The sequence below is a fragment of the Vicugna pacos genome, chromosome 4 (genome assembly GCF_048564905.1).
Source record: "Vicugna pacos chromosome 4, VicPac4, whole genome shotgun sequence".
Taxonomy (NCBI): Eukaryota; Metazoa; Chordata; class Mammalia; order Artiodactyla; family Camelidae; genus Vicugna; species Vicugna pacos.
Window position 1 is genome coordinate 75,278,912 of NC_132990.1, and position 22,016 is coordinate 75,300,927.

The following is a 22,016-nucleotide window of genomic DNA, read 5'->3' on the forward strand; positions in this document are numbered from 1 at the left end:
TCAGGGAGCAGGGCGCTGCAGTGCGCGGAGGGAACCCTGGGAGGGATGTCTGGGGTGGCCCTTAGGCCGCGGGGCTTTGGCCAGCCTCTGTCTTTATCACACCAGCAGCCATCGGGCCCTGCCAGAGCCCCGCATGCAGAGAGCTCACCGGGACAACCTGAGTCGGGCCTGACCAGGGTCAAGTCCTGATCCCTGCCTGCCTCTCTTGCCTACCATCCTGACTGCTCGCAGCTGCCTCCTGCCCTGGGAGCTGTCTTCACCTGGTCCCAAGTGGATGGCGAGTTAACTGCGGGGCCACATTCCTCGTCATCAACGTCAGTCACCCCTTTGCTCTTCTTACTCCATTTCTCTTTTGGAGTCTTAAAGCCAGGCACTAACCTCTACCTTGACTCCAAGCAGATTTTTCTTTTTCTTCCTTTTCTTTTCTTTTTTTTTCCCCCTTCTCTTCCTTAGTGGTCCTCCTCTCCATTTTCAAGGTTGCCCGCCTTTAGTAGTTTTAACTTGATTTCAACTGGACCAATGAACCTTGAGGAGGCAGGGAGCCCACAAGTATTTTTCACTATGACAGCAGCTATTTTTAAATCATACAGTTAGCGCATACTCATCATAACACTGTAACATATTTGTAAAAGTGTAAAGAGGAACGTGAATGTGGGAGCAAGCAAAAAGACAACTTAAGGTGCCCCTCATCCTGCCACCCCCAGAGTTACCCCAGTGTTCTATTACACGCAGATACACACAGAGAGGTGGGTGTGTTTACCAAGAACGGGCTGACATTGTGTGAAATACATGTTCTTTTATGCCCCATCTGTGTTCAAAGTGGACCTCCCAGGCCACAACCCTCCAGAAGCCTCCTCACACACCATCTTTTTTGAGAGTCACAGTGACCCTAGGGCTGGAAGATGAGGCAGCAGCCTGAGTTCAAACCCAGGAAGCAGGGCAGGCATTGGAAATGAACACTCCAAAGGAAGTTCTGAAACCATGAGAAGGAGAAAAGGCAAAGGGGGTGTATACATCTATCAAAATTCATCAAATTGTACATCTGAAATATGGGTAGTTTACTGTACAGGAATCATCCCACAATAAAGCCATTAAAAAAGAAAAGGCAAAGGAGTCAGAAACCACACATGAAAAGGCAACACAACTAAGAGAGGGAGATAGGAGAGAGGATGATGAAGAGGATGGTCAAGAGGAGGGTGAGAGTGAAGATGGAGACAAGGAAGGTGATGATGAAGAGAGTGATGATCAAGATAAGGATGAAGACAGTGTTCAAGTTGATGACAGTAGCAATGAAGATGATGGATGGCAACGATGATGATGGATGATATCCGTGACAAAGATGATCAAGACGAAGATGATGTTGACCAAGGTGATGATGACAATGAAGATAATCAAGTTGACGACAATGATGAACATCAAGATGGTGATGAAGATGAAGGTAATAATGAAGATGATGGGTGGTGAATGATGACCAAGAGTGATGATCAAGGTAATGATGAAGACAGTGATCAAGTTGATGACAATAATGATGAAGATGATGGATGATGATGATGACAAAGATGGTCAAGATGAAGATGTTGTTGACCAAGGTGATGATGTTGATGAAGATGAAGATGATGGTCAAGACACTGACGAAGAGACCAGTGACAGTGAGGAGAATGTCAATGAAGACATGATGAGGAGGGTGATGATGGTGAATGCATGATGACAGCCACTCCTGTTGAGCATGAACCATGTGCTAAGTGCTTTGCACAAATTATCTCACCAAACCTTCTCAACAGTCCTTTGAGATGGCTGCCATTATTGTCCCCACTTTGCAGACAAGGAGCCCAAGTTCGGAGAGGCACCGTGGTTTGCCCAAGACCACACAGTCAGCTGATGGCCCAGCTGGAACCTGGCCCTGAGTCAGCCTGACCTGGGACCCCATGCTTAGCTCCACAAGGATACTTGAGGGAGCTCGCTTTGGCTCATGCCCACCCTCACCCCTTGTGAACCCAGCAGGCCAGTTTCCTCATTCCTGCCCCTCCACAACAAACTTCTCTTTTCCCAGGGCGGCGCTGTGAGATCTGTGATGATGGCTTTTTTGGGGACCCTCTGGGGCTCTCTGGGGCCCCAAAGCCCTGCCAGCTGTGTCAGTGCAGTGGGAACGTGGACCCCAATGCTGTGGGCAACTGTGACCCCCTGTCTGGCCACTGCCTGCAATGCCTGCACAATACGACAGGTGCCCACTGTGAGCACTGTCAGGAAGGCTTCTACGGGAGTGCCCTGGCCCCTCGGCCCACAGACAAATGCGTGCGTGAGTACCTGCCTTCCAAACCCAAGGGGTCGGGCATGGTGGGCCTGTTCTCCACCAGATGCAGCCGGCTGCTCTGCAAGGCTGTGCAACCTTAAGCAGATGACTCACCTTCTCTGTTCCCTTATCAAGAAAGTGCAAGGGATTGCTCTTCTCCAAGGTCTTTCAGCTTTGGGATCTGATCACCTCTGACTCGGGGGTATTTTTTTTTTCCTGCTATGATGAGTTAGCGCTCATCTCGTGCTCCACAGTTGGCACATAAGATTGTCCCAAATGGCCTGCGGCACTCATCATGTTTGTCCTGCCCCCAGGCTTCCAATCCAGCTGTGCCTCCCCACCAAGATGCTCTTCTACCCCCTCCACTGCCTGGGTTGGCGCTCAGCCCTCTGTCCTCTCTTGGAGGGCCACCGTGTGCGGCAGCCCGTGGGTGGCTCCCATGCTGCAGGGAGCAGTTCAGCATTTGCTCCTGAGCCCCTGCTCCACATAGCATCTGTCAGCCTCTTGTTTTATGGGGCCCAGGAGAGCAGAGTCAAGTGACCCAAAACAGTGGGTACAGGGGTCTACCCGTGACCCCCAACCGAGTTTCTGACCTTCTCTCCAGCCTGTGGGGGCTCAGGGCAGGCCCAGAAGGGCCATCTGGGCACACGACTATTTTGGGCTGTCTCTCCAAGGGCATAGAGCATGGGCTGGGCTCAGTCTTCCATGAGGCTATTTTCAGAGACAGCTTAGGAGTCTGAGTGGAATGTGAGTCATCTCCATGGACTCCTCATCTTCTGTCTCTCCTGGACCCCCGAAGTTTGGACAGATGATCTGCATGGTTCCCAACACTCTTTCCTGCTCCCCTCTGCAGCCTGCAGCTGCAACCCAGGGGGCTCGGTCAGTGAACAGCGACCCTGCGACCCAGTGACCGGCCAGTGTTCCTGCCTGCCTCATGTGACTGGACGGGGCTGTGGCCACTGCAGCCCTGGCTTCTACGACCTCCAGCCCGGGAGGGGCTGCCAGAGGTGGGTGGGGCTAGGCTGTGGGCGCCGTTCCCCTGGGTGTCTCTCCAGGATGGAAGACGTCACCGGGGAGCCTCCAGGGAGGGGCCTGGCTTGGCATGTGTTGCCCCAGGCCCGCTGCCAGGTACACTGTGCCCTGCACTGGTGAGGGACAAAGGGATGGTCCCTGGGGGTCAGAGTCATGGCCCTGCCAACCCAGGATGCAGGCCAAGAGCAACCCTAAGGGATGTCCAGGTGGGCAGGGCCGGTTTGGTCTCTGATTCCCTTCTCAGTAACTCCATCACTCTGTCCCCTCTGTGGCCACAGCAGCACCTTGGATCGTGTCTTTGGGGAGCAGTGGAGCTTCGGGGAGGAGGGAAGTGCCTGGCGAAGCAAACTGGTGTCCGTTCTTACCAGACACCTCAAGCCTTTAATATGCTCGCCGCATGGTGACTTTCCAGTCAAGGGGTGTGGTCCAAGATGTACCCACGTCCCCATTCCTTAGTGGGGGGGCAGCCTTTTGTGAGATGTGCTTCCTGGGACACAGCTTGGGGAAGCTGCCTGACAGGGAACAACGTGGAGCTGGGGCCTTGTCAGCAGACGGCATGAGCCGAAGGCCCCTCCCCAGCCATCATCAGCAGAGGCCGCAGAGCTTGTCTCAGACACGGGTTCCTTCCCTTATCGTAGCTGTAAGTGCCACCCGCTGGGCTCCCAGGGGGACCAGTGCCACCCCAAGACTGGGCAGTGCCCCTGCCGTCCAGGCGTCGAGGGCCAAGCCTGCGACAGATGCCAGCTGGGTTTCTTCGGCTTCTCCATCAAGGGCTGCCGAGGTAAGGAAGCCGAGTCCTCCCCGGGCTGCCCAAAGAGTGGGGCCTGAGGCTTCTGGGCAAAGAGGACCAATGGGGAAGATGGCAGTGCAGCAGGAGAGAGAAAGATCAGGTACGGGGCAGGTCTTAGAACCGCTGTGGAAACATGGAGTGAGTGAGAGAGGATGGTGAAGGGGGCCAAGAACCGAGTCCTAGTCTCCACACATTCCTGTGTGCCTGGGGCCGTCAGGTCACCTCTCTGGGCCTCAGTTTCCTCATTTGTACAGTTGGGCTGCATGGCAGTCCTATGCCTGGCTGGTCCTCAGATCCCTGAGACGCTGAGCTAACTCAGGCTTTTAGTCGTCATCTCTGACCTTCTGAATCAGGCTCCTGGGAAGGGATGTACTTGAGCTGCGCAGGGGGCTCTGGAGCAGCCCGGTGGGTGGGTGCAGGGGACTTGGGGGTTCCGGCGTGGAGTGGCCATCGGGGCACCCAGCGCTCTCTGTCCCGGCCCGCCCAGCCTGCAGGTGCTCCCCACTGGGTGCCGCCTCGGCGCAGTGCCATGAGAACAGCACGTGCGTGTGCAGGCCCGGCTTTGTGGGCTACAAGTGTGACCGCTGCCAGGACAACTTCTTCCTCACGGCCAGCGGCGCCCACTGCCAGGAGTGCCCGTCCTGCTACGCCCTGGTGAAGGAGGAGGTGAGCCTACCCTGTCCAGGCCTTGCCCAGGCCCACTCCATCTTCTGTTCATGCCACGCCCCCAGCGAGCGCCTGCTCATCCACAACTCTCAGGCCTTCTGGAACCACCGGCCGCCTCCACCCTGCGCCCACTCAGCCATCTGGCCCATGCCCAACCCTCCCCCCGCCTTCCCTGGCTCCTGGGTGGACAGGAGAAGAGTGGCTCCTGCTGCGTGTCCCTCCCAACCACCCAGGCCAAGGCCTTACACTTGCTCGAGTTCAGTGGGGCTGAGACCATAGATGGCCCTTTGTGGGCAGGGTCACTGGGCAGGTGATGCCCATTCTGGGGCACAAGTAGAATTTCAAGCAGGGAGGGCTGCGGCGCAGGGGTCAGGAGCACGACCTCTGGGATTCCCCTCCCCGCAGCCCCATAAGTGGTCACACGCCCAGGCAGGGGACAGCCTTGGTAAGCTTCAGTGTCTCCTGCTCCAAAATGGAGGTAGTTCAGGCCTGCAACCCCTTACCTGAAACCAGTGAGGCCAGCTTTCAGAATGACGGCGCTGTAGAAAGATCAGATGGTATATAGAGTTTCAGGTACCACCCCCCGGGGCGCCTGGGCCAGCCTCCTTGTCAAACCTGTTAATGCATCTGTAGGAAAACAGGGGAATATTCACACCTCAGGGGTAAGTAAAGACCACCAGTAGTCTTGTTCAGAACAGTGTTGTTTCTAAATGAGTTCAGGATTCTTTGAACCTGATTTTGCCGTCAAATAAGGAATGGGAAGCTTTGTGGGTTTTCAGAGCATTTTGGACTTTGCAATCAAGGAGAGAGCTTAGGACCTCTATCCCCTAGCCTACAGGGTGCTCACAAGATGAAGATGAGCTGGTGCGTGGCCGGTGGTCACTCTTGCCTGGTTTCTGGCAAGTGCTCCGTGAACGCGTTTGTTGTTCATATGATTGGAAAAACAGTGCTAGGAGATGTTGCAAAGCACGCTCACTCAGTCTGCAGGCGTCACATGCCTGCTCTGCCCAAGTCCTGCGAACACAGCAGGACAGACAGAAACCCCCCCGGGGCTTCCCTTCCCATCCCTCCCTCAGTACGTCAGAGGTGTGTTCGACCGAATGCCAGCAGGTGCCGTGGGTGTGAGAGGGGAAGGAACAGCTCTGAGGACAGGTGGGCACAGCTGAGTCTCAACGGTCCTGTGTGTCCTTAGCTTTGAGGCCCAGGATGGGGTTGGAGAAGGCAACACTTGGGGAGGGCAGGCCAGGCAGAAGCCAGGAGGAAGTGTCCAGGCAGGACTTCAGGCCACCAACCTCACACACCCTTCCTTCCCTGACCCCTCCAGGCTGCCAAGCTGAAAGCCAGGCTGACCTTGATGGAGGGGTGGCTTCAGGGATCCGACTGTGGCAGGCCCTGGGGACCACTGGACATTTTGCAGGGAGAAGCCCCAAGGGGGGACGTCTACCAGGGCCACCGCCTGCTGCAAGGTATGGCAGGAGAGCAGTGCAGAAGGCTGGGAGGCAAGAGGAGGGCGCTGGCTGGTCAGATGCCCCATTTGGAGCCCTTCAGTCTGGCCTCAGGATGTGTGGAAGGCTCTGGGCTTGCCCTAGGGAAACCCACTTGCTGGGAGAGCTTGTCTGACCTCCCCAACTAAGCTCCTCTTGTGATGCAGTCCTGTCACCCCACGGACCTCTCTTTATCAGTATCCTCAACGCCCCTCTTCCAGTTGTGCTTGGTAGCTTTATTAATATCCGTCTCTGACTATAGCATCGGTCCCCACGCTCCCTGCCCCACCCAGCCTGTACCTGTAAACTCAGGGAGGACAGGGGTTGGGTTCATTGATTCAGTCACTCAACAAACACTCACAAAGGCGCTGTCCAGGTGCTGAACAGGTATCGCTCCTGCTGTCTTGACTGTTGGCCATTTTGCTCACTGCTGTATCCCCAGCATAGAAAGTAAATGAGTAAATAAGAAAAAAGACTCATTAAATCCAGGTGGAATTTGACCCTGAGACACTGAAATTTAGGGAGCATCAAAAGTAAATTGGTTGTTTTGTAAAATTTCACGTTCACAAGCACCTGTACTCCTGTAGCAGCCATAGGTAAGCTGAGCACCTGTTAGCAAGACTATCAGAATAGGGAGCTATCAGGTGCTGGGCATAAAAACGCCTATACTCAGCCACACTGCAATTACAGAGCTGACTCAAGGCGGGATTTGCTTGCTGTCTCAGATTCAGGAATTGTTTGCTGCGGCTCTAGAAGGCCTGGGACTTTCTAGTCTGTCGTCTGTGGCTGACTCCCTGTGTGTGGGACCTTGGATCATGATTTGCCTTCTCTGGGCTTCAGCCTTTGCATCTGTAAAATGGGGAGGCTCTTCATTTAGAACTGACTGGTGGTACTTAGGCCTGGTGATGGAGTTAAGCTGTGCCCGGGAGAGTGGAGGACACAGATGGGGCCCATTGAGGGTGGGGGTTTTATTGTGAAGTCTCAACTGCTCTGTGACCCCCAATCTATGGGCTTTCTGCAGGGGCCCAGGAAGCCTTCCTGGAGCAGGTGGCAGGCCTGGAGGGTGCTGTGAAGGCTGCCCGGGAGCAACTACAGGCACTGAGCTGGAGTGCCGGCTGTGCCCAGGCCGGAGTCGAGAAGACCTGCGTCCAGCTGGCAGACCTCGAGGTGGCGCTGGAGTCCTCAGAAGAGGAGATTCTGCACGCAGCCACCATCCTCGCATCTCTGGTACCCCAGAGGACCCCTCCCTCCCTGACCCCTCCCCACACGCACTGAGCCTGGGCATGCCTCCCCACTTTTGGAAGGATCAGTTTTCTCATCTGCAAAACAGGGGGTCGCACAGGGCCTCCCCTGCTGATTCAGTGAGATGTCTGCAAAGAATGGGGCACATTCCAAGCAGACAGCGAATGCCCAGCAAGCGGTAGGCGTCGTTACTGCTGTTTGCGCGCTCTAGGGCCCCACTCACTGGATGCTGCCCTTGTAGCTGGCTGTGAGCGTTTGCAAAATAAGTGGCGCAGTCAGTCCTGCCCGGTGACTTAGCCGGATGTGGCCCCTGCCCTTCAGGGGTGAGTCGTCAGTTTCCTCCTATTTCCCTCTTGTCTCTAAAGGTGATTCCTCAGGAAGGGCCCAGCCAGCCTGCCAACTGGAGCCTCCTGGCCACAGAGGCCCGCGCCCTCGCCAGGAGGTGAGCCCCCATGCCCCAGGGAGCATGATGGTGAGGTCCTGTCCCCACCACAAAGGGAGCCCAGCCCTCCTGGGAGCTTCCAGGGTCACGGCCAGCCGTAGAGATACCCCCACCCCAGGAGTTGGAATCAGATGAATACAGAGCTGTCCGGTTGGGAGGAAATGTCACCACCATGGGAAGGACAGGTGTGCAAGGAAGTGTGAGCCCAGAGATATGGGGGTGGGGGTGGAGTTCTGCTGTATTGAGCTATAATGCACATACCTTGCAAGTCAAGTGTACAATTCAGTGGTTTTCAGTATATTCACAGAATATTCACAGAATTGTGCAACCATCCCCACAATCAGTTTTAGAACATTTTCCTTACCCCAGAAACAAGTCCTGCACCTTTAGGCATCACTCCCCATTTCTCCTCCCCCTCCTCAGCCTCTTTTAACCACTGATCTACTTTCTATCTCTATAGATTTGCCAATCTGGACGTTTCACAAAAATGGAATCATACAATTTGTGGTCTTTTGTGTCTAGCTTGTTTCACTTAGCATGGTATTTTCCAAGTTCATCCATATTGTACCATATATCACTACTTCATCCTTTTTTATGACCAAATAATACTCCACTGTACAAATATGCCGTTTTGTTTATCCAGTCATCTGTTGATGGACATTTGGGTTGTTCCACCCATTGCCTTTAAGAAGCGACTTAAGATCCTAAAAACAAGAAGCAATCTGTCCCTTTAGCTGTGCTTTAGACCCATTTTACAGATGAGAAAACAGAGAAGTTAAGGGACTTGCTTAGGGAACACACAGTTAGAAGTGGTAGAGCCGGGATTCAAGTGCGGGCTGTGTTGACCACTCTCTTCTATGCTGTCTTTATTAGGGTGACCATGCAATTTATTGTCCAAACTGAGATTTTATGTGTGATAAAAGGCCCTTTAACCATTATGCCAGGACAACGGGCATAAACCCTACAGAACAGGAACAGGCGCCTGGGTCCCCGTCCCATCAGTCTTCACTGTATGTCAGGCGGAAGGAGGAAGGGAGCCTGGCCCCCCACTGCTGTACTTTTTGGGGAGGCTGTACTCTCTTTGGGACGGCAAGAGGCCCGTGCAATGGCGGGTGAGGCCAGGTGCACAGCTGCGTCTGCGACTGTGTGAGCTCTTGGTGATGGTTGGGTGGGTATTTTCAGTCACAGGGACACCATGGCCAAGATTGAGGCCACTGCTCGGAGGGCCCTGCTTGCCGCAAACACCAGTTCTGCACTTCTCTGGAGTCTGGTGGAGGGCAGATCAGCCCTGGAGGCCCAGCGCGACCTGGAGGACAGGTAAGACCTCCCAGGTGTGGTTAGGAGCTTGGTTTGGCCTCCTGGAGCTGACAGGGCCTGGCCAGAGGTCGCTGGTTCCAGATCCGGCCCCTTCCCTTGAGTCCTGATATTCTTTGGGGCAGGGCGGGATGTCAGAGGCCGGATCAGTGATGAGTTATAGGATCCTAGTCTTGCCTGAGGTGCAGCTCAGCCTCTGGAGAGAAGGGACAAGAACCTGAAACGGAGGGCCCAAATCAGCACATCCTCCCTGCAGCTTCCCCGGCCCCACCCCAGGCCCCTGGGGCAGCTCCTCTCAGGCACCAGCTTTCTTCCTGGCCTCTGCTTCTCTGTTCTGGGCGGCCTCCTTGTATCCGGCTCAGTCAGAGGGTCAACAGACATCCCAAGTGGACTTCCTAGATGAGAGAAACTGGTCGGCCCAGCTTGGGTCATGTGGCCGGTCCTGAGCCAATCAGTATGGCTAGGCTGAACCACGTGACCCACTCCGGGGCAGGGGCGCTCGGTCTCTGAAAAGGGGTGTGGGACGGGAGGAACCCCCGTGGGAGGTTCCACCCCAGCAGTGCCCATGGTGGGGGGAGCTGGGCGGGGCAGCACTTGGACAGGAAAGCTGTTCTAGTCAGTTGATTACAGCACTTCAGGGCAAAAGGACCCCAGAGTGCTCCTGCAGCCCAGGTGTCTCCATTTACCTGGAGAACAACATGCCCAAGGTCACCCAAGGACATCAGGGCCTGGGCCGCTATCCCTTCCCCAACACCAGGCGTTTTCCTCTTGACATTCACCCTGAGGAGCCAAACATTGGCAAAGCATGTGATTCTCAAGTGGAAACCAAGCGGGAGGCCCTTCAGAGAAGCGTGATTGAATTAAGTGAATGAGGAAACAAGAATGCGGTCCCTCTACTGCCTTTTCCATTCATTAGAAAGCTGCCCAGTGGCAGCCAGTTTCCGAGACCAGCTGCCAGTACAGACCCCAGAGGGCGGCTCTGCCTGGGAATTGCCAGAGGCCTTCAAAAATCAGGGGCTCCCGTGGGGGCTGGAACAGCGATGGGGAGGGATGGCCTGCACCCTGCTCCTGGGCCATCCTGCCTCTGTCTCCTCCCAGGTACCAGGAGGCACAGGCGGCCCAGAAGGCACTGGGCGCGGCTGTGACAGAGGTGCTGCCCGAAGCTGAGAGGGTGCTGGCCGCCGTGCAGCGAGTCGTCGCAGACGCAGCTGTGCATCTGGCCTCACCGGCTGCCCCCGCAGCACTGGTCAGCTCGACCGTCCTTGGCGCTCTGCTTGGGGCCGGGGTGGGAGAGAATGTGGCAGCTGGGAACCCAGTACGGCCCAGGCATAGGCAGGTGACGTGGCTTATTTTTAGCTATACAGCAATTGATTAAAGATAATCCACCTCCACAGCTTGGCAGCGCTCCGCCAATCTTGGTTGTCGACTTTAGTAATAATATCAAGGCCGAGGCCTCTTCTCCATCATGGTGGCGTTGGTAACAGCACAAAACAGACACGGACTGAGATCCCAGCTCTGCCACCCTAGCTGTGTGACCTTGGCCAAGGACTCTCCATCCTTGGGCCCCAGTTACTTCGTCTGTCAGACGGTGCTCGCCCATTAGGTTATTTTAGGGCAGCATCCCAGAGGGGCCGACAGCGGATTCGTGAATAATGCTCAAGACAGGCCTCAGTGCTTGTTGGCCCTCATCCCCTCTGGCCTATCACCCTATGCTCATCACCTCCGGATAAGTCAGGTCATCTGGTCTTCTCAGCAATCCTGAAAAGCCAGGAGCTGAGCTTTAAAAAGAAAAAAAGATTAAACTTTACAAATGCACCTGCGGCCCAGCCCTCCGGGGACTGACTGGCCCCAGGCTGCTCACTCAGCATCTTTGGTTCTCCCGCTGCCTGTGAAGAGGAAGAGGCAGGTAGGGACATGCTTGGCTGTGGGTGCTGCCCCAGGTACCGCCGAGGGCGGGAGGTGATCCGCAGTCCCTGCACCGAGCTGCTCCTCCCAAGTTCGGGAAATTCTGAATTCAGAAGTATGGCTGGCCTGAAGGTTTCAGCTGAGGACTGCGAGCTTGGGAAAGGCAGCGCAGGTCAGGGAGGCCAGCTGAGCTGCCTGAGGCCACCTTTCTAGAAATTGCTGGGGCTGGAATCCAAGCATCAGGTGACCGGTTTCCAGTGTGGCTTCTCTTGCCCCAGCTCCTCTGCTTCTTGGGGTCCACATGCAGCCCTGCCCTCGCCGTCCCTGCCCCCGGGCTTCTCCCACCCAGTAAAGGATCTGCCCCTTGGACCTTCCTGTCAGGCCTCTCCTGAGCCGTCCATCTCCGTGCAGCCTCAGAAGTCCCAGGCTGGGGCCCTGGCCCTGAAGGCGCAGGACCTGGAGAAGATGGTCACATCAAGAGAGCGCGTGGTCACCGAGGCTTCCCAGGCTCTGCAGGCCACCGCCCAGGCCATGCTGCACGAGACGGAGCCCCTCATGCAGGTGGGCTCTTGTCCTTTGAGGCTCCTGGGGGAGGTTGAGGCTGCCCCAGGGAGGATGCGGGGGAAGGAGGGAACAAAGACCAGGACCAGTTCTTCCCATCCCTTCAGTGGCCACCCTCCCAAACTCCAGAGAACCTCAGTCACCCTGTGCCAAGGCAGGAGGGCCTGACTTCCTGGGAAAGGAGTGATGGTGTGGGCAGAGGCAGGATGGACAGACAGAGCACCAGCAGCAGCCAGAGCCATGCCCACCACCCTCACTCAGTATAATTGCAGCTGGGATGAGCCTCATTCATTCGTTCTTGCATTCATTAGTTCACTTGCCAAATGTTTTAGCAAGCACCTACGTTGTTCTAGCGCTAAGCCCCATAGTTTGACATTAACAGCCCAGAGGGGAAGGCAGTGCTAAATAATCAGAGAATTCAAGAACTCTGGGGCGAATTTAACCTAATCCAGTGGTTTCCAACCTATGAAAGTATAAGGACCCCTAAATTTTGTTTTAGCTTTTCATCTGGAAATAATTTTAGATGTAGAGAAAGATTGCGAAGAAAGGACAAAGAACTCCCATATACCCTTCACACAGATTCCCCTTCTGTTAATGTTTTGTCAGACCAGATTACAAGGATCAAAATAAGGAAATCAACATGGTATATAATACAGTGACCTGATCTGCAGGCCTTATTCAGATTCCTCCACTTACCGCAGTAGTGGCTTATTCCTCAGCCACCTTTATTTTCCTTTTAAAGACAAGGAATTCATCAGGGCCCCCTGGGTGGTACCCAGGGATCAGGTCCATCACCCTGGTCTAGGGCCTGGGGAAGCCATAGCAGAGTCAGGGCCAGACCCCCAGGTGTAGTGCCCCATCCAGCCCCAGCACCTCCCACCTCCCTGTGCCATCCTGCTGAGCATCTGGAGAGAGACTTAAGACACAAGGGCTCCCTGGGCAGCACCTGGGGCTTCAAACCCATGTGATTTATTTGTTTCTTTATTTGGTGAAATTCACATAACATAAAATGACCCACTGTAAAGTGTACAACACGGTGGCTTTTAGCACATTCACAATGTTGTGTGACCACCACCTCTGAGTAGTTCCGAGACACTCATCACCCCCAGGGTGAACCTTGTATCCATTAAGTAGTCACTCCTCATTCCTCCCCCTCCAGTCCCTGACAACCACCGATCTGCTTTCTGTCTCTATGGATATACAGTCAGTGCTGGACATTTTATATAAATGAAATCATGCAATATGTGACCTTTGGTGTCTGGCTTCTTTGACTTACCATAATATTTTCAAGGTTTATCCACATTGTGTATATATCAGCACTTCGTTCCTTTTTGTGATTGAATAATATTCCATTGTGTGGATGCATCACATTTTGTGTATCCATTCATCCATCAAACCCATGTTCTTTAAGTATCCAGCTTTATTTAGTGTCAATGGGGAAGAAACTAATTTTCTATGAGTAAACATTGTTTACTAAACAGATTTCGTTATTTCCCGTCCTCTGGCTGAGATACAGCAGCATTCGGAAAGAAATTTTCAGTTGTCCATCTTTCCTTTAGTTCTTATGTTCCACTTTTCCTCTGAGCTTTTGTGGTAACTTCTTGGGAGAGAGATTCAATATTTGGGAGAGATATTTAACATTTGTATAGCAAAATCAATCAGGTGTTCCTGGTAAACAGCGTAATTCAGTGTTAGAATTTGGGTGATGTTTTGGGACCTTGTACGTGTGGGTTTGGTGCCCATGTGAGCCGACTGTGCTCAGCACACTTCCAGCCCCACGTGCCCAGCCTCTGTCTTCTCTCTCCAGCTGCACCAGGAAGCCAGAGCCGCCATGGCCCAGGCTTCCTCGTCTGTCCGGGCTGCCACAGTGACGGTCACAGGAGCCAGGACTCTGCTGGCTGACCTGGAAGGTATGTGTGTCCTGCTTAGTCCTAGGCTCACTGATGCACACATGTCTGTGACAGACACCTGGATTCATGCCTCAGCCAGGGCAGGTTTGGCTGCAGGAAACAGAAGTCCAGAGTCATATGGGCATAAGTCAAGGAGACCGTTCCCTCCTCCTCTCAGGACCTCTCCAGTGGCTGCTCGTCCCTCCCCACCTCGCACATCACTCACCAGGTCCTTGCCCAAGTGGCTATCCCTCATCAGACCATATGCAGAGCCCCTCACGACCAGATGAGAAGAGAATCTGATGTCATCAGCTGTCCACCCCTGATCAAGGCCACTCTGGATAGGGGTCCAGTTACATGTGGCTGCCCTGGTCCAATGTCCAGCTGGGGCTGCGGAGAGGAACGCAGAGTTTCCCTTTAGATGGGGGTGTGGGTTGATGCTGGTCTGGGTCTTTTTTGCGCTTTAGGAAAATGAGGCTAAGTGCCCCCATTTTACAGATGGGTGGACCAAGAGAGGAAAGTTTGCCAGGTGAAATGTGGACCAGCCTTCCAAGGGACAAGGGAGCCCCTTGCTTGTAATTATTCTGCCAAGAGAGGGTTTGTGTTCAAATAAGTTTAAGAAATGTCACATGGTATAGAACCCCCAAGGCCTTGCTATGCACACCTTGGAATATTAAAGGCTCTGAGAAGTCCTGCGATGAAGAAACTGGGTTCACTTTATGTAAACTTAATTCACATTCCCCCTTAGCATTTATCAACATCCTGTAGAATTAGGACTCTACAGCATGCACTTTAAGATACAAACACCAATTTTTGTGTATAAGAAGCAAGGTAGATCTAACTTCTGGATTGTCTTATAGAATAACTGTGTAGTATTATGTCTCTGAAAAATAGAAGGCTTGAATCTCTTTAAAATTTGATTTTGTCTACTGTGATCAGTATTCCTATGACACATTTCCTTTAGAATTTTATCTGAAAGGAAGGGGGAAAGCCTCCTTCTTTATAGACGGAAGCTACTTCTTATTGGATAATAAAACCTATGTGAATTATAGAATTTCCTTTTTTGTCTTGGCTGCTAGGAAGCTAATGGATAAATAGAGCATCTGGTACCTGCACTGTCATCCTAATTTTCTGGCACCTCTCACTCTTCCTCATCCCCCCATTACATATGGCTCTTCATTTTTCACTTTAATGATCCAATTTTTAAAAAATCTTTCGTTATATTTTGGGGGGAGGTTAGATTTATCTATTTATTTTTAGAGGAGGCGCTGGGGACTGAACCCAGGACCTCACACATGCTAAGCATGTGCTCTAATGCTTGAGCTATACCCTCCCCTCGATTAATGGTCCAGTTGTTGATCTATCACAATAAGCTGCCGCAAAGCCTTTTTAGAAATGGGTGGAACATGAAAACAAAGAGCCGAATGGTCCTCGCCATGCACAGTGCTGTGACTCCCCATCTCCACCGGTGGCCCAGGCATTGACCACCCTGTCATTTGTGACTTCAGTATCATCATAGGCCACGAATCTTTACATTCACTCATTCTGTTTGTTTTTTCCTGGGTGAGCCTGAGAAACTTACGCACAGATCTCATGCAGCATGCATCTGGAACCTCCACTCACGTTGTCCAAGGGTCTGGGGTAGTCAGGCACCTGGCAGGGACCTCCTTACAGGCTCTCCACGCATGAGCTCAGCCCTTCTGACACAGCCTTGGGTGGGTTTGCAGGAATGAAGCTGACGTTTCCTCGGCCCAAGGACCAGGCCACGCTGAGGAGGAAGGCAGGCGTCATCCAGGACAGGCTCCTGGCAGACTCAAAAAAGAAGACCAAGCAGGCGGAGAAGATGCTGGGAAACGCAGCCTCTCTCTCCTCCAGTGCCAGGAAGAAGGGCAGGGAAGCCGAGCTGTTGGCCAAGGACAGTGCCAAGGTCAGGGCCGAGGATCTGAGCTCAGGGGCATCCCTGCCTTCTGGTCCTGGGGGAGGACTGTCACATATGGGCTGCCCTTCTGTAGGATCAGCGTTGCCCCTGCAGATCTGCCCCTTCAGTATGCAGTGCTGAGTACTCCGCACTTACTAAGGGGTCCCAGGCTCCGAGCTATGGAGGCTCACGTGGGCGACTTTGTTGATTCTTCATGAAATAAATGTCACTGTTCTCCCCATGGGACAGGGGAGGACCCTGAGGCTCAGCCCGGTTCAGTAACTGAAATCGCATAACCAGAACTCATACTTCTGTCTGTTTGGCTCTATTCCCTAAATCTCTAGGCTTTTGTTGTTTAAATGGGACCAAATTCAAATCTCCCCAGTGCTGTCACTGGCTTTATTGCTCAGGCCCCAAGTGAACTGTCTATAGCTGCCTAGAGAAAGTGCTGGATTTGAGGGAGGAGTCCCCAGGTTTGGTTTCTGGTCCTGCCATTTTGATTTTTGGCCAGCGCCTCCTCTCTACCTGTTTTCCCCATCAGTAAAATAGTTGGAGTTTCTCCTCCGGGGAGGGACGAGTGGTGTCCGGCAATCTGCACTGTGCCGGCACCCAGTACGTACTTGAATGAATGAATGAATGAATGAGCAAATGATCAGGTGCACGAAGCGATGACCGCTGAGCATGACTGCTATCCGTGCCTCTAAAAGGACTTACTCCATACCCTCTTCTCCCTGCTGCTGCCGCCCACCCCGTAGCTCGCCAAGGCCTTGCTGAGGGAGGGGAGGCAGGGGCACCGCCGTGTTGGCCGGCTCTCCAGCCAGACGCAGGCGACACTCCGACAGGCCTCCCGGCAGATGCTGGCCTCAGAAGCACGCAGGCAGGAGCTGGAGGCAGCGGAGCGGGTATGTGTGCCAAGACCCCCACCCCATCTCGTCCTGGCCCCGGGAGCCAGCTGGGAGCCACTCAGACTTTTCATCTTCCCCGACAAAGGTGGATGCCGGGCTGAGCGAGATGGAGCGGCAGCTCCGGAAATCACGCACCTCCCTGGAGAAGGACATCAAAGCCTTGTCGGAGCTGCTGGCCAGGCTGGGTAAGGAGACCCCGAGGCTGCGTCCGACCCCCTGGGTCCCTGGGGCATGTCGGGGATCTTCCTGTGAGGCCCAGTCCTAGGGAAGCTTTCCTCCTAGCCCTCAAGTCCACGCTCCCCCCATCCTGAGCCTTGTGGCCGACCACAAGGCAGGGCTGGTGTCCAGAAGCAAGCTCACTTTGTACCTCCAGGGGCTGCTGGTCAGGTGGAGGGGAGAGACAATGAACGCTCAGCGCATCCAGAACGCCTGTAGGTACCAGGTCAGAGGGTCCACCCTCAGCAGTTGAGGGTTTCAGAGAAGGAGAGAGACAGTCACAGAAGCCAGTGTGGCAGCAAGGATCAGGTGCTGCTTTGGAATCAGACAGACCAGGATTCAAGTCTGGCATTTCCCCCTTCCTTGGCTTCCTTGACAGAGAGGTGGGAAAATCACTCTGCCTCTCTGAGCCTCAATTTCCCCATCTGTGAAATGAGGGTAACAGTGGGGTAATCTAGAAAGTGCTTGCCACGCTGGGCAGGGTATGATGGGTCAATAAATCGTGGAGGGGCCAGCACCCAAAACATGGAGCCCTCAGAGTGGGGGTAGGGGATGGTGTCAGAGCGTCTAGGCTGAAATGAACAACATGCAGTTTTAAAAGTTGGGGTAAAACACACAAAACATGAACTTTGCCATTTTAACTATTTTTCAGTGTACAGTTCAGTGGCATTAAGTACAACATTCACCTTATTGTGAAGCCGTCACCACCATCCATCTCCAGAACTTTTTCATCATCCCAAGACGAAACCTGTCCACACTACACACAAACCCCCATCCCCACTCCCCCAGCCCCTGGCGGCCCCTGTTCTACTTTCTGTCTTTGAGTCTGCAACTGGAGGCACCTCATTGCCCCACTGCACTGCCCTCTTGGTCCCTTGATTTCCCAGTTGATCATAGGCAATTGGGATCCTGAAAGGTTTGGGCTGGGGAGGGTCTCTGGGGATGGGGACTGAACAGACTCCTGGGGCCTGCAGGGGAGCAGGCCCATCCTGAGGCTGTCTGTACCCCTCCGCAGGGTCACTGGACACCCATCGAACCCCAGCCCGGGCCCTGAATGAGACCCAGAGGGCACTGGAGCACCTGAGGCTGCGGCTAGGCCCACCGGGGGCCCTGCAGGGAAAACTGAGGCTCTTGGAGCAGGAGTCGGAGCAGCAGGAGCTGCAGATCCAGAGCTTTGAGAGCGACCTTGCGGAGATCCGCGCTGACAAGCAGAATTTGGAGGCCATTCTGCACAGCCTGCCCGAGAGCTGTGCCAGCTGGCAGTGAGGGCTGCCCAGACCCCACTGTGCCCCCGGCCCAGGGCAGCATATACCCCCAGAGGTGTGCCACACAAGTGCACTCACCAGAGCCTGCTGCCGCACACCCGCACACTCACATGCCTTTCCCAGTCTGTGCCCACATCCCCTCCACACCGGCAGAAGTGAGTGTGCAATCATAGCTCACCCAGGCGGCTACTGTGTGTGCTCCCACCCCACGCACACGTAAATGTGCACTCCCCAGGGTCAGCAACATGTACACGCATGCACAGGCACAAGTTACGGACATATGCCTGTGTGTGTGGTACACATCTGTACAAGTCCCTTCATGCACGCACATGGAAGCAAAACCATTTCTCAAGGGACCACTGTATGTTGCACCCTCTCTGGATGCAGGGGGCGTATGATCTGTTAAATAACCTTATGCTACTAACAGACCCACTTGCTCTTGAAAGCAGAGACCCAGGCAGGGTCGGTACCTGGGAGGCTGAGCAGGGCCATCTGCAGAGATCCAGGGTGGATTCAACAAGAACCAGAGCCCCCAGTCCCAGATCTGCCCTCAGTCCTGCAGCTCCCAGACCTGTCTGTCACCCACCACAAACACAGCAGCTCCGCACAGCTGAGGGACCAGGCAGGTCAAAAGACACAAGATCCTGGTGGGGATTGGCAGGTGGGATCTCAGCAGAAAAATGCAAGGCTCAGGACTCCTGGGGCCATAGTGCAGCCTGCTAGGCTGGCCAGGGCATGGCCCCCCGCTGCAGGGTTGTCGCTGGCTTTGTGGAAGACTCGAACCTCAGGATCCTGGGACTCAGCCAGACTCACTGAAGGCATTGTCTGCCCTGGGCCCAGGGCTCCTTTCAACCTAGAACCTGTCCAAAAAGCCAGGCCTCGTGGCCCAAGGGGACATAGGTCAGGGGGCTCAGAAAGGTCACTTGGATCTTCCCTTTGTGACCCTGCCAACCCTGGTTAGCCTTTGACCGATTGACGCTTCCCAAACTGGCTCTGCAGCCCTGTGGCCCCACCTGCCAAGAGGGAGGCCCCTGCTGGGCATGAAGGCCTGGCTGCCTTTCTAGTCTGTCATGCCGGGGAATCCCCTGTGGCCAGGCCCCCGCTGGCCCCTGCCCAGGATCCCCCAGCAGCCCCTCCTGGCCCACCTCCCCTTTCCTGGGCCCTCTTCCAGCAGACAGCAGGACCTTGGCACTGGGAGGATGGGCGCCTCTAGGAGCCCAGCGCCTTCCTACCAGTCTTCCTGACCCTGCCAGGAGGGACGGGCAGCAGCACAGACCAATTCTGTTTAACGTGGAAATAAAGGACCCCATTTACTAGCTGGGTGGCGTGCCTTTGGTCCTCCCGTGCTGGCCGGCAGCAGGAGCCCTGGCTGTGGGTGCAGACGCACCACCCTGGCCTGTGGGTGTACTCAGTCAGCACCCAGTGAGTTGGTGGCAGAGCTCCAGTGATCCCTCTTGGTGCACTTGAGGTGGCAGGTCACAGGACCCCAACTGAGCCCCCTGGCTTTGCCAGTGTCTTCCCATTGCGGGGGGCTCTGCTGGGGTCCTGTGACCACAGGCACCTGCCCTCTCTCCTCTGCTCCAGGAGGCTTATCAGGCAAAGTCTAGGGGCTGGAGGAGCTTGAGGGGTAGGTACCTCTGGCTCAGGCTGGAGACACTGAGGCAGAAAAGGAACTCAAAACCAGTGTCCAGCAGCACAGAAAGGCTCGGGGAGGGACACCAGTGAGGAGAGGGGGAGAACGAGGAGGGCTTTGGGCCAGGCCTCAAAGGATGGGGAGACAGCAGAAAACATTCCAGGCAAGAGGTGGGCAACAGCCCAGGGTTTGCAGGGTGGGGACCTGGCCCACACAGGTCACTGCGGGAAGCCAGGTTGCAGGGGCGGGATGATGGCACATGCTCGATCCAGGCTCTTGACCAGGAGGCCGTGTTGGTTTAAACAGAAACGGGGAGTTCGTTGGGAGGACTTGGGAGAGTGTCCTGGAATCCTGGGGTAGGAAGGACTGCCAAGCCTCGGAGACAGCCGGGGGCCGGGGGCTCCCTTCCCTCACCCCCTCCTCTCTCCTGGGTCTCTGCCTCTGCTCTCTCCTTGTCTGCTCAGTTATTTTCTTTCTGCAGGACAGCTGGCTTTGCTTTTCCTGTGCTTGATGGAAGAGGGTGCCCCCACTGCCCTCACCCTGACCCACCACGGCCCCCATGTTTACTTGTTATCAGGTCAAATGCTTGGCAGAGACAAGCTAGAAACTATCCCGATCAGCTTGGCAGGAGAGACTAACCCAGCTTAGGCCAGGTCCCCCTACTCCTGTTCAGAATAATGAGGGTCTCTAGGCCCAAGGCCATATAATGAGAGCTGGGCTGTGCCCCGTCCCCAGTCCCCCACCCCACCCCCACCAACCTGCTGGGGAGAACATTGACAAGAGGTGCGCTCCTTCACAGAGAAACCAAAAACTGACGCCAGAGGTGGTGGGGTGAGGGGTGATGTGGTGCAGATCAATGACCTGGGAAGGACCTGGTAGATTTGGGAAGGAAGACAGGGGGCAGGGAGAGCAAAACAGGAGGTTGTTGCTCTACAGTGAGTTTGATGATTGATGTCTGGTGTAAGTGGTACCAATGGGGGTCCTTTGAAGACCTCTGGGACAGGGTCTGATGTCCCCCAGCCCCACTTCCCTGCCACCTAGCGTCTCTGCTGACGCAGGCACACAGCAGGTCTGATGCCTGCTCTTGGCATTGAAACTATCTGTTCAATCTGTGGGGGGGCTCAGCAAAGCCCAGTCCCAGCATCCCCAATGGGTGGAGAACAGGCTTGCTCTCTGTTCCCAGTGACGTACCTCAGGCCTGACGTCTCATGACTCATACAATCCTGTCATGCCTGGCGTGTGGGGAGTCACTCTCTGTCCCCAGAGGTGGGACTGTGGCTGGGTGGAATGTGGCAGCTGCTGAACATCTGGTTAGTAATGCAGCCCAGCAGCTAAGCAGAGGAAGGTGGGGTGGCCTCTGCCTTGCAGAACCACTGACTGGGGCCAACCAGTCAGGGCAACGGGCCATCTGAGCCTAGACCAGGAAGTGCATTATGAGGGCCCTGTTCTAAGTCAGCTCTCTTCTCTGGCCTCCAGATGGAACATCTCTCATCAACCAAGGGTTATAACTCCTATCTGCCTAAACCACCCTGACAGTAATAAAATTTACAACAGCCCCTGCTGAGTGAGAAGCACTTGTCTCCCCCATTCTGCAGACCTGGAAGATTAAAGCTCAGACAGGTCAAGTGCCTTGCCCGAGATCACACAGCTTGGCCATATCCAAACTCTAGCAAGGGGTGTGGATAGGAATAGGAGAGTAGCTGGCTGTGCTGGGGAGGTAGGGCCTGCCCCCTGGCAAACTGCTGCTCTGGCATTAGCCCTCTGTCTACTCCTCTACCTTGGGGCAGCCTGGCCTCTTCCCTCCCCGGGGGCAGTTACAGAAAAAAAAAGAGAACCAGTTGGTCTCAAGCTCGCAGTCCTAGGGGTCAAGAAGGAGGCAAGCCTGTGGGAAGGGGACTTCCTGGATGCAATCCCCAGGGACTCAGTTTATGTGTGGGTATTGGGGGGGTGGGGGGGCTATTACTAGTGACCAGGTGTGCCCAGGATAGTCCCCGTCCGTGCCTGTGACCCCAGCATAACTATTAGAAGTGCCGCCCGTCATTCTCAGTAATGTCCTGATTTGGACAAGTCCGCAGTCTCTGCACCCTGGGCCACACTATTCCTGGAGTTAGAGTCTTGGTTTATCATCCCAGTGGACCTGTATGCCACGCGTCAACTTTCTGACTTTTCCGTGAAATGGAAATGCTGAATCCTCTTTCACAGAGTGTTGAGCATTAAATGGTATAATGCATATATCCTGTGTCAACCTGGCAAAGTTGGTGCAGTCTGTGAGTGCCCAAGAGATAGGGTTTATTAACGAAATAGTAACTCGCTCTAACTGATTTCAAGTGTCACTGAGAGCTTCGTGGTAGTTTGTCACTATGTGTTTTCTTAACAAAAACTTAAAGCTTTTCAAGAATTAAGAATAAAAGTTGGGAACGTAGGCCTTCCTTCTAAAAGTGCGTCCTGCGCAGAGGCTGTAGTA

The 22,016-nt window shown here is 54.5% G+C and overlaps 1 protein-coding gene across 3 annotated transcripts in view; it reads left to right on the forward strand.

Annotated features, from left to right (window-relative positions):
• The window catches only part of LAMC3 (laminin subunit gamma 3), a 58,685-nt gene extending 39,448 nt beyond the window's left edge, over positions 1-19,237 (forward strand). The window contains exons 14-28 of one of the 3 annotated variants that reach the window (XM_072960308.1): positions 2,051-2,296; positions 3,144-3,297; positions 3,961-4,103; positions 4,600-4,778; positions 6,103-6,244; positions 7,284-7,489; positions 7,870-7,946; positions 9,129-9,263; positions 10,359-10,596; positions 11,577-11,726; positions 13,534-13,636; positions 15,343-15,542; positions 16,289-16,435; positions 16,524-16,623; positions 17,670-19,237. In XM_072960308.1, the coding sequence (XP_072816409.1) occupies positions 2,051-2,296; positions 3,144-3,297; positions 3,961-4,103; positions 4,600-4,778; positions 6,103-6,244; positions 7,284-7,489; positions 7,870-7,946; positions 9,129-9,263; positions 10,359-10,596; positions 11,577-11,726; positions 13,534-13,636; positions 15,343-15,542; positions 16,289-16,435; positions 16,524-16,623; positions 17,670-17,920 (2,471 nt within the window). In that variant the 3' untranslated portion in view covers positions 17,921-19,237. Of the gene's footprint in view, positions 1-2,050; positions 2,297-3,143; positions 3,298-3,960; positions 4,104-4,599; positions 4,779-6,102; positions 6,245-7,283; positions 7,490-7,869; positions 7,947-9,128; positions 9,264-10,358; positions 10,597-11,546; positions 11,727-13,533; positions 13,637-15,342; positions 15,543-16,288; positions 16,436-16,523; positions 16,624-17,669 lie in introns of all 3 variants that reach the window. The other 2 variants (XM_031677215.2, XM_072960309.1) reach the window with 2 other exon arrangements.
• Positions 19,238-22,016: the final 2,779 nt, after the last annotated feature.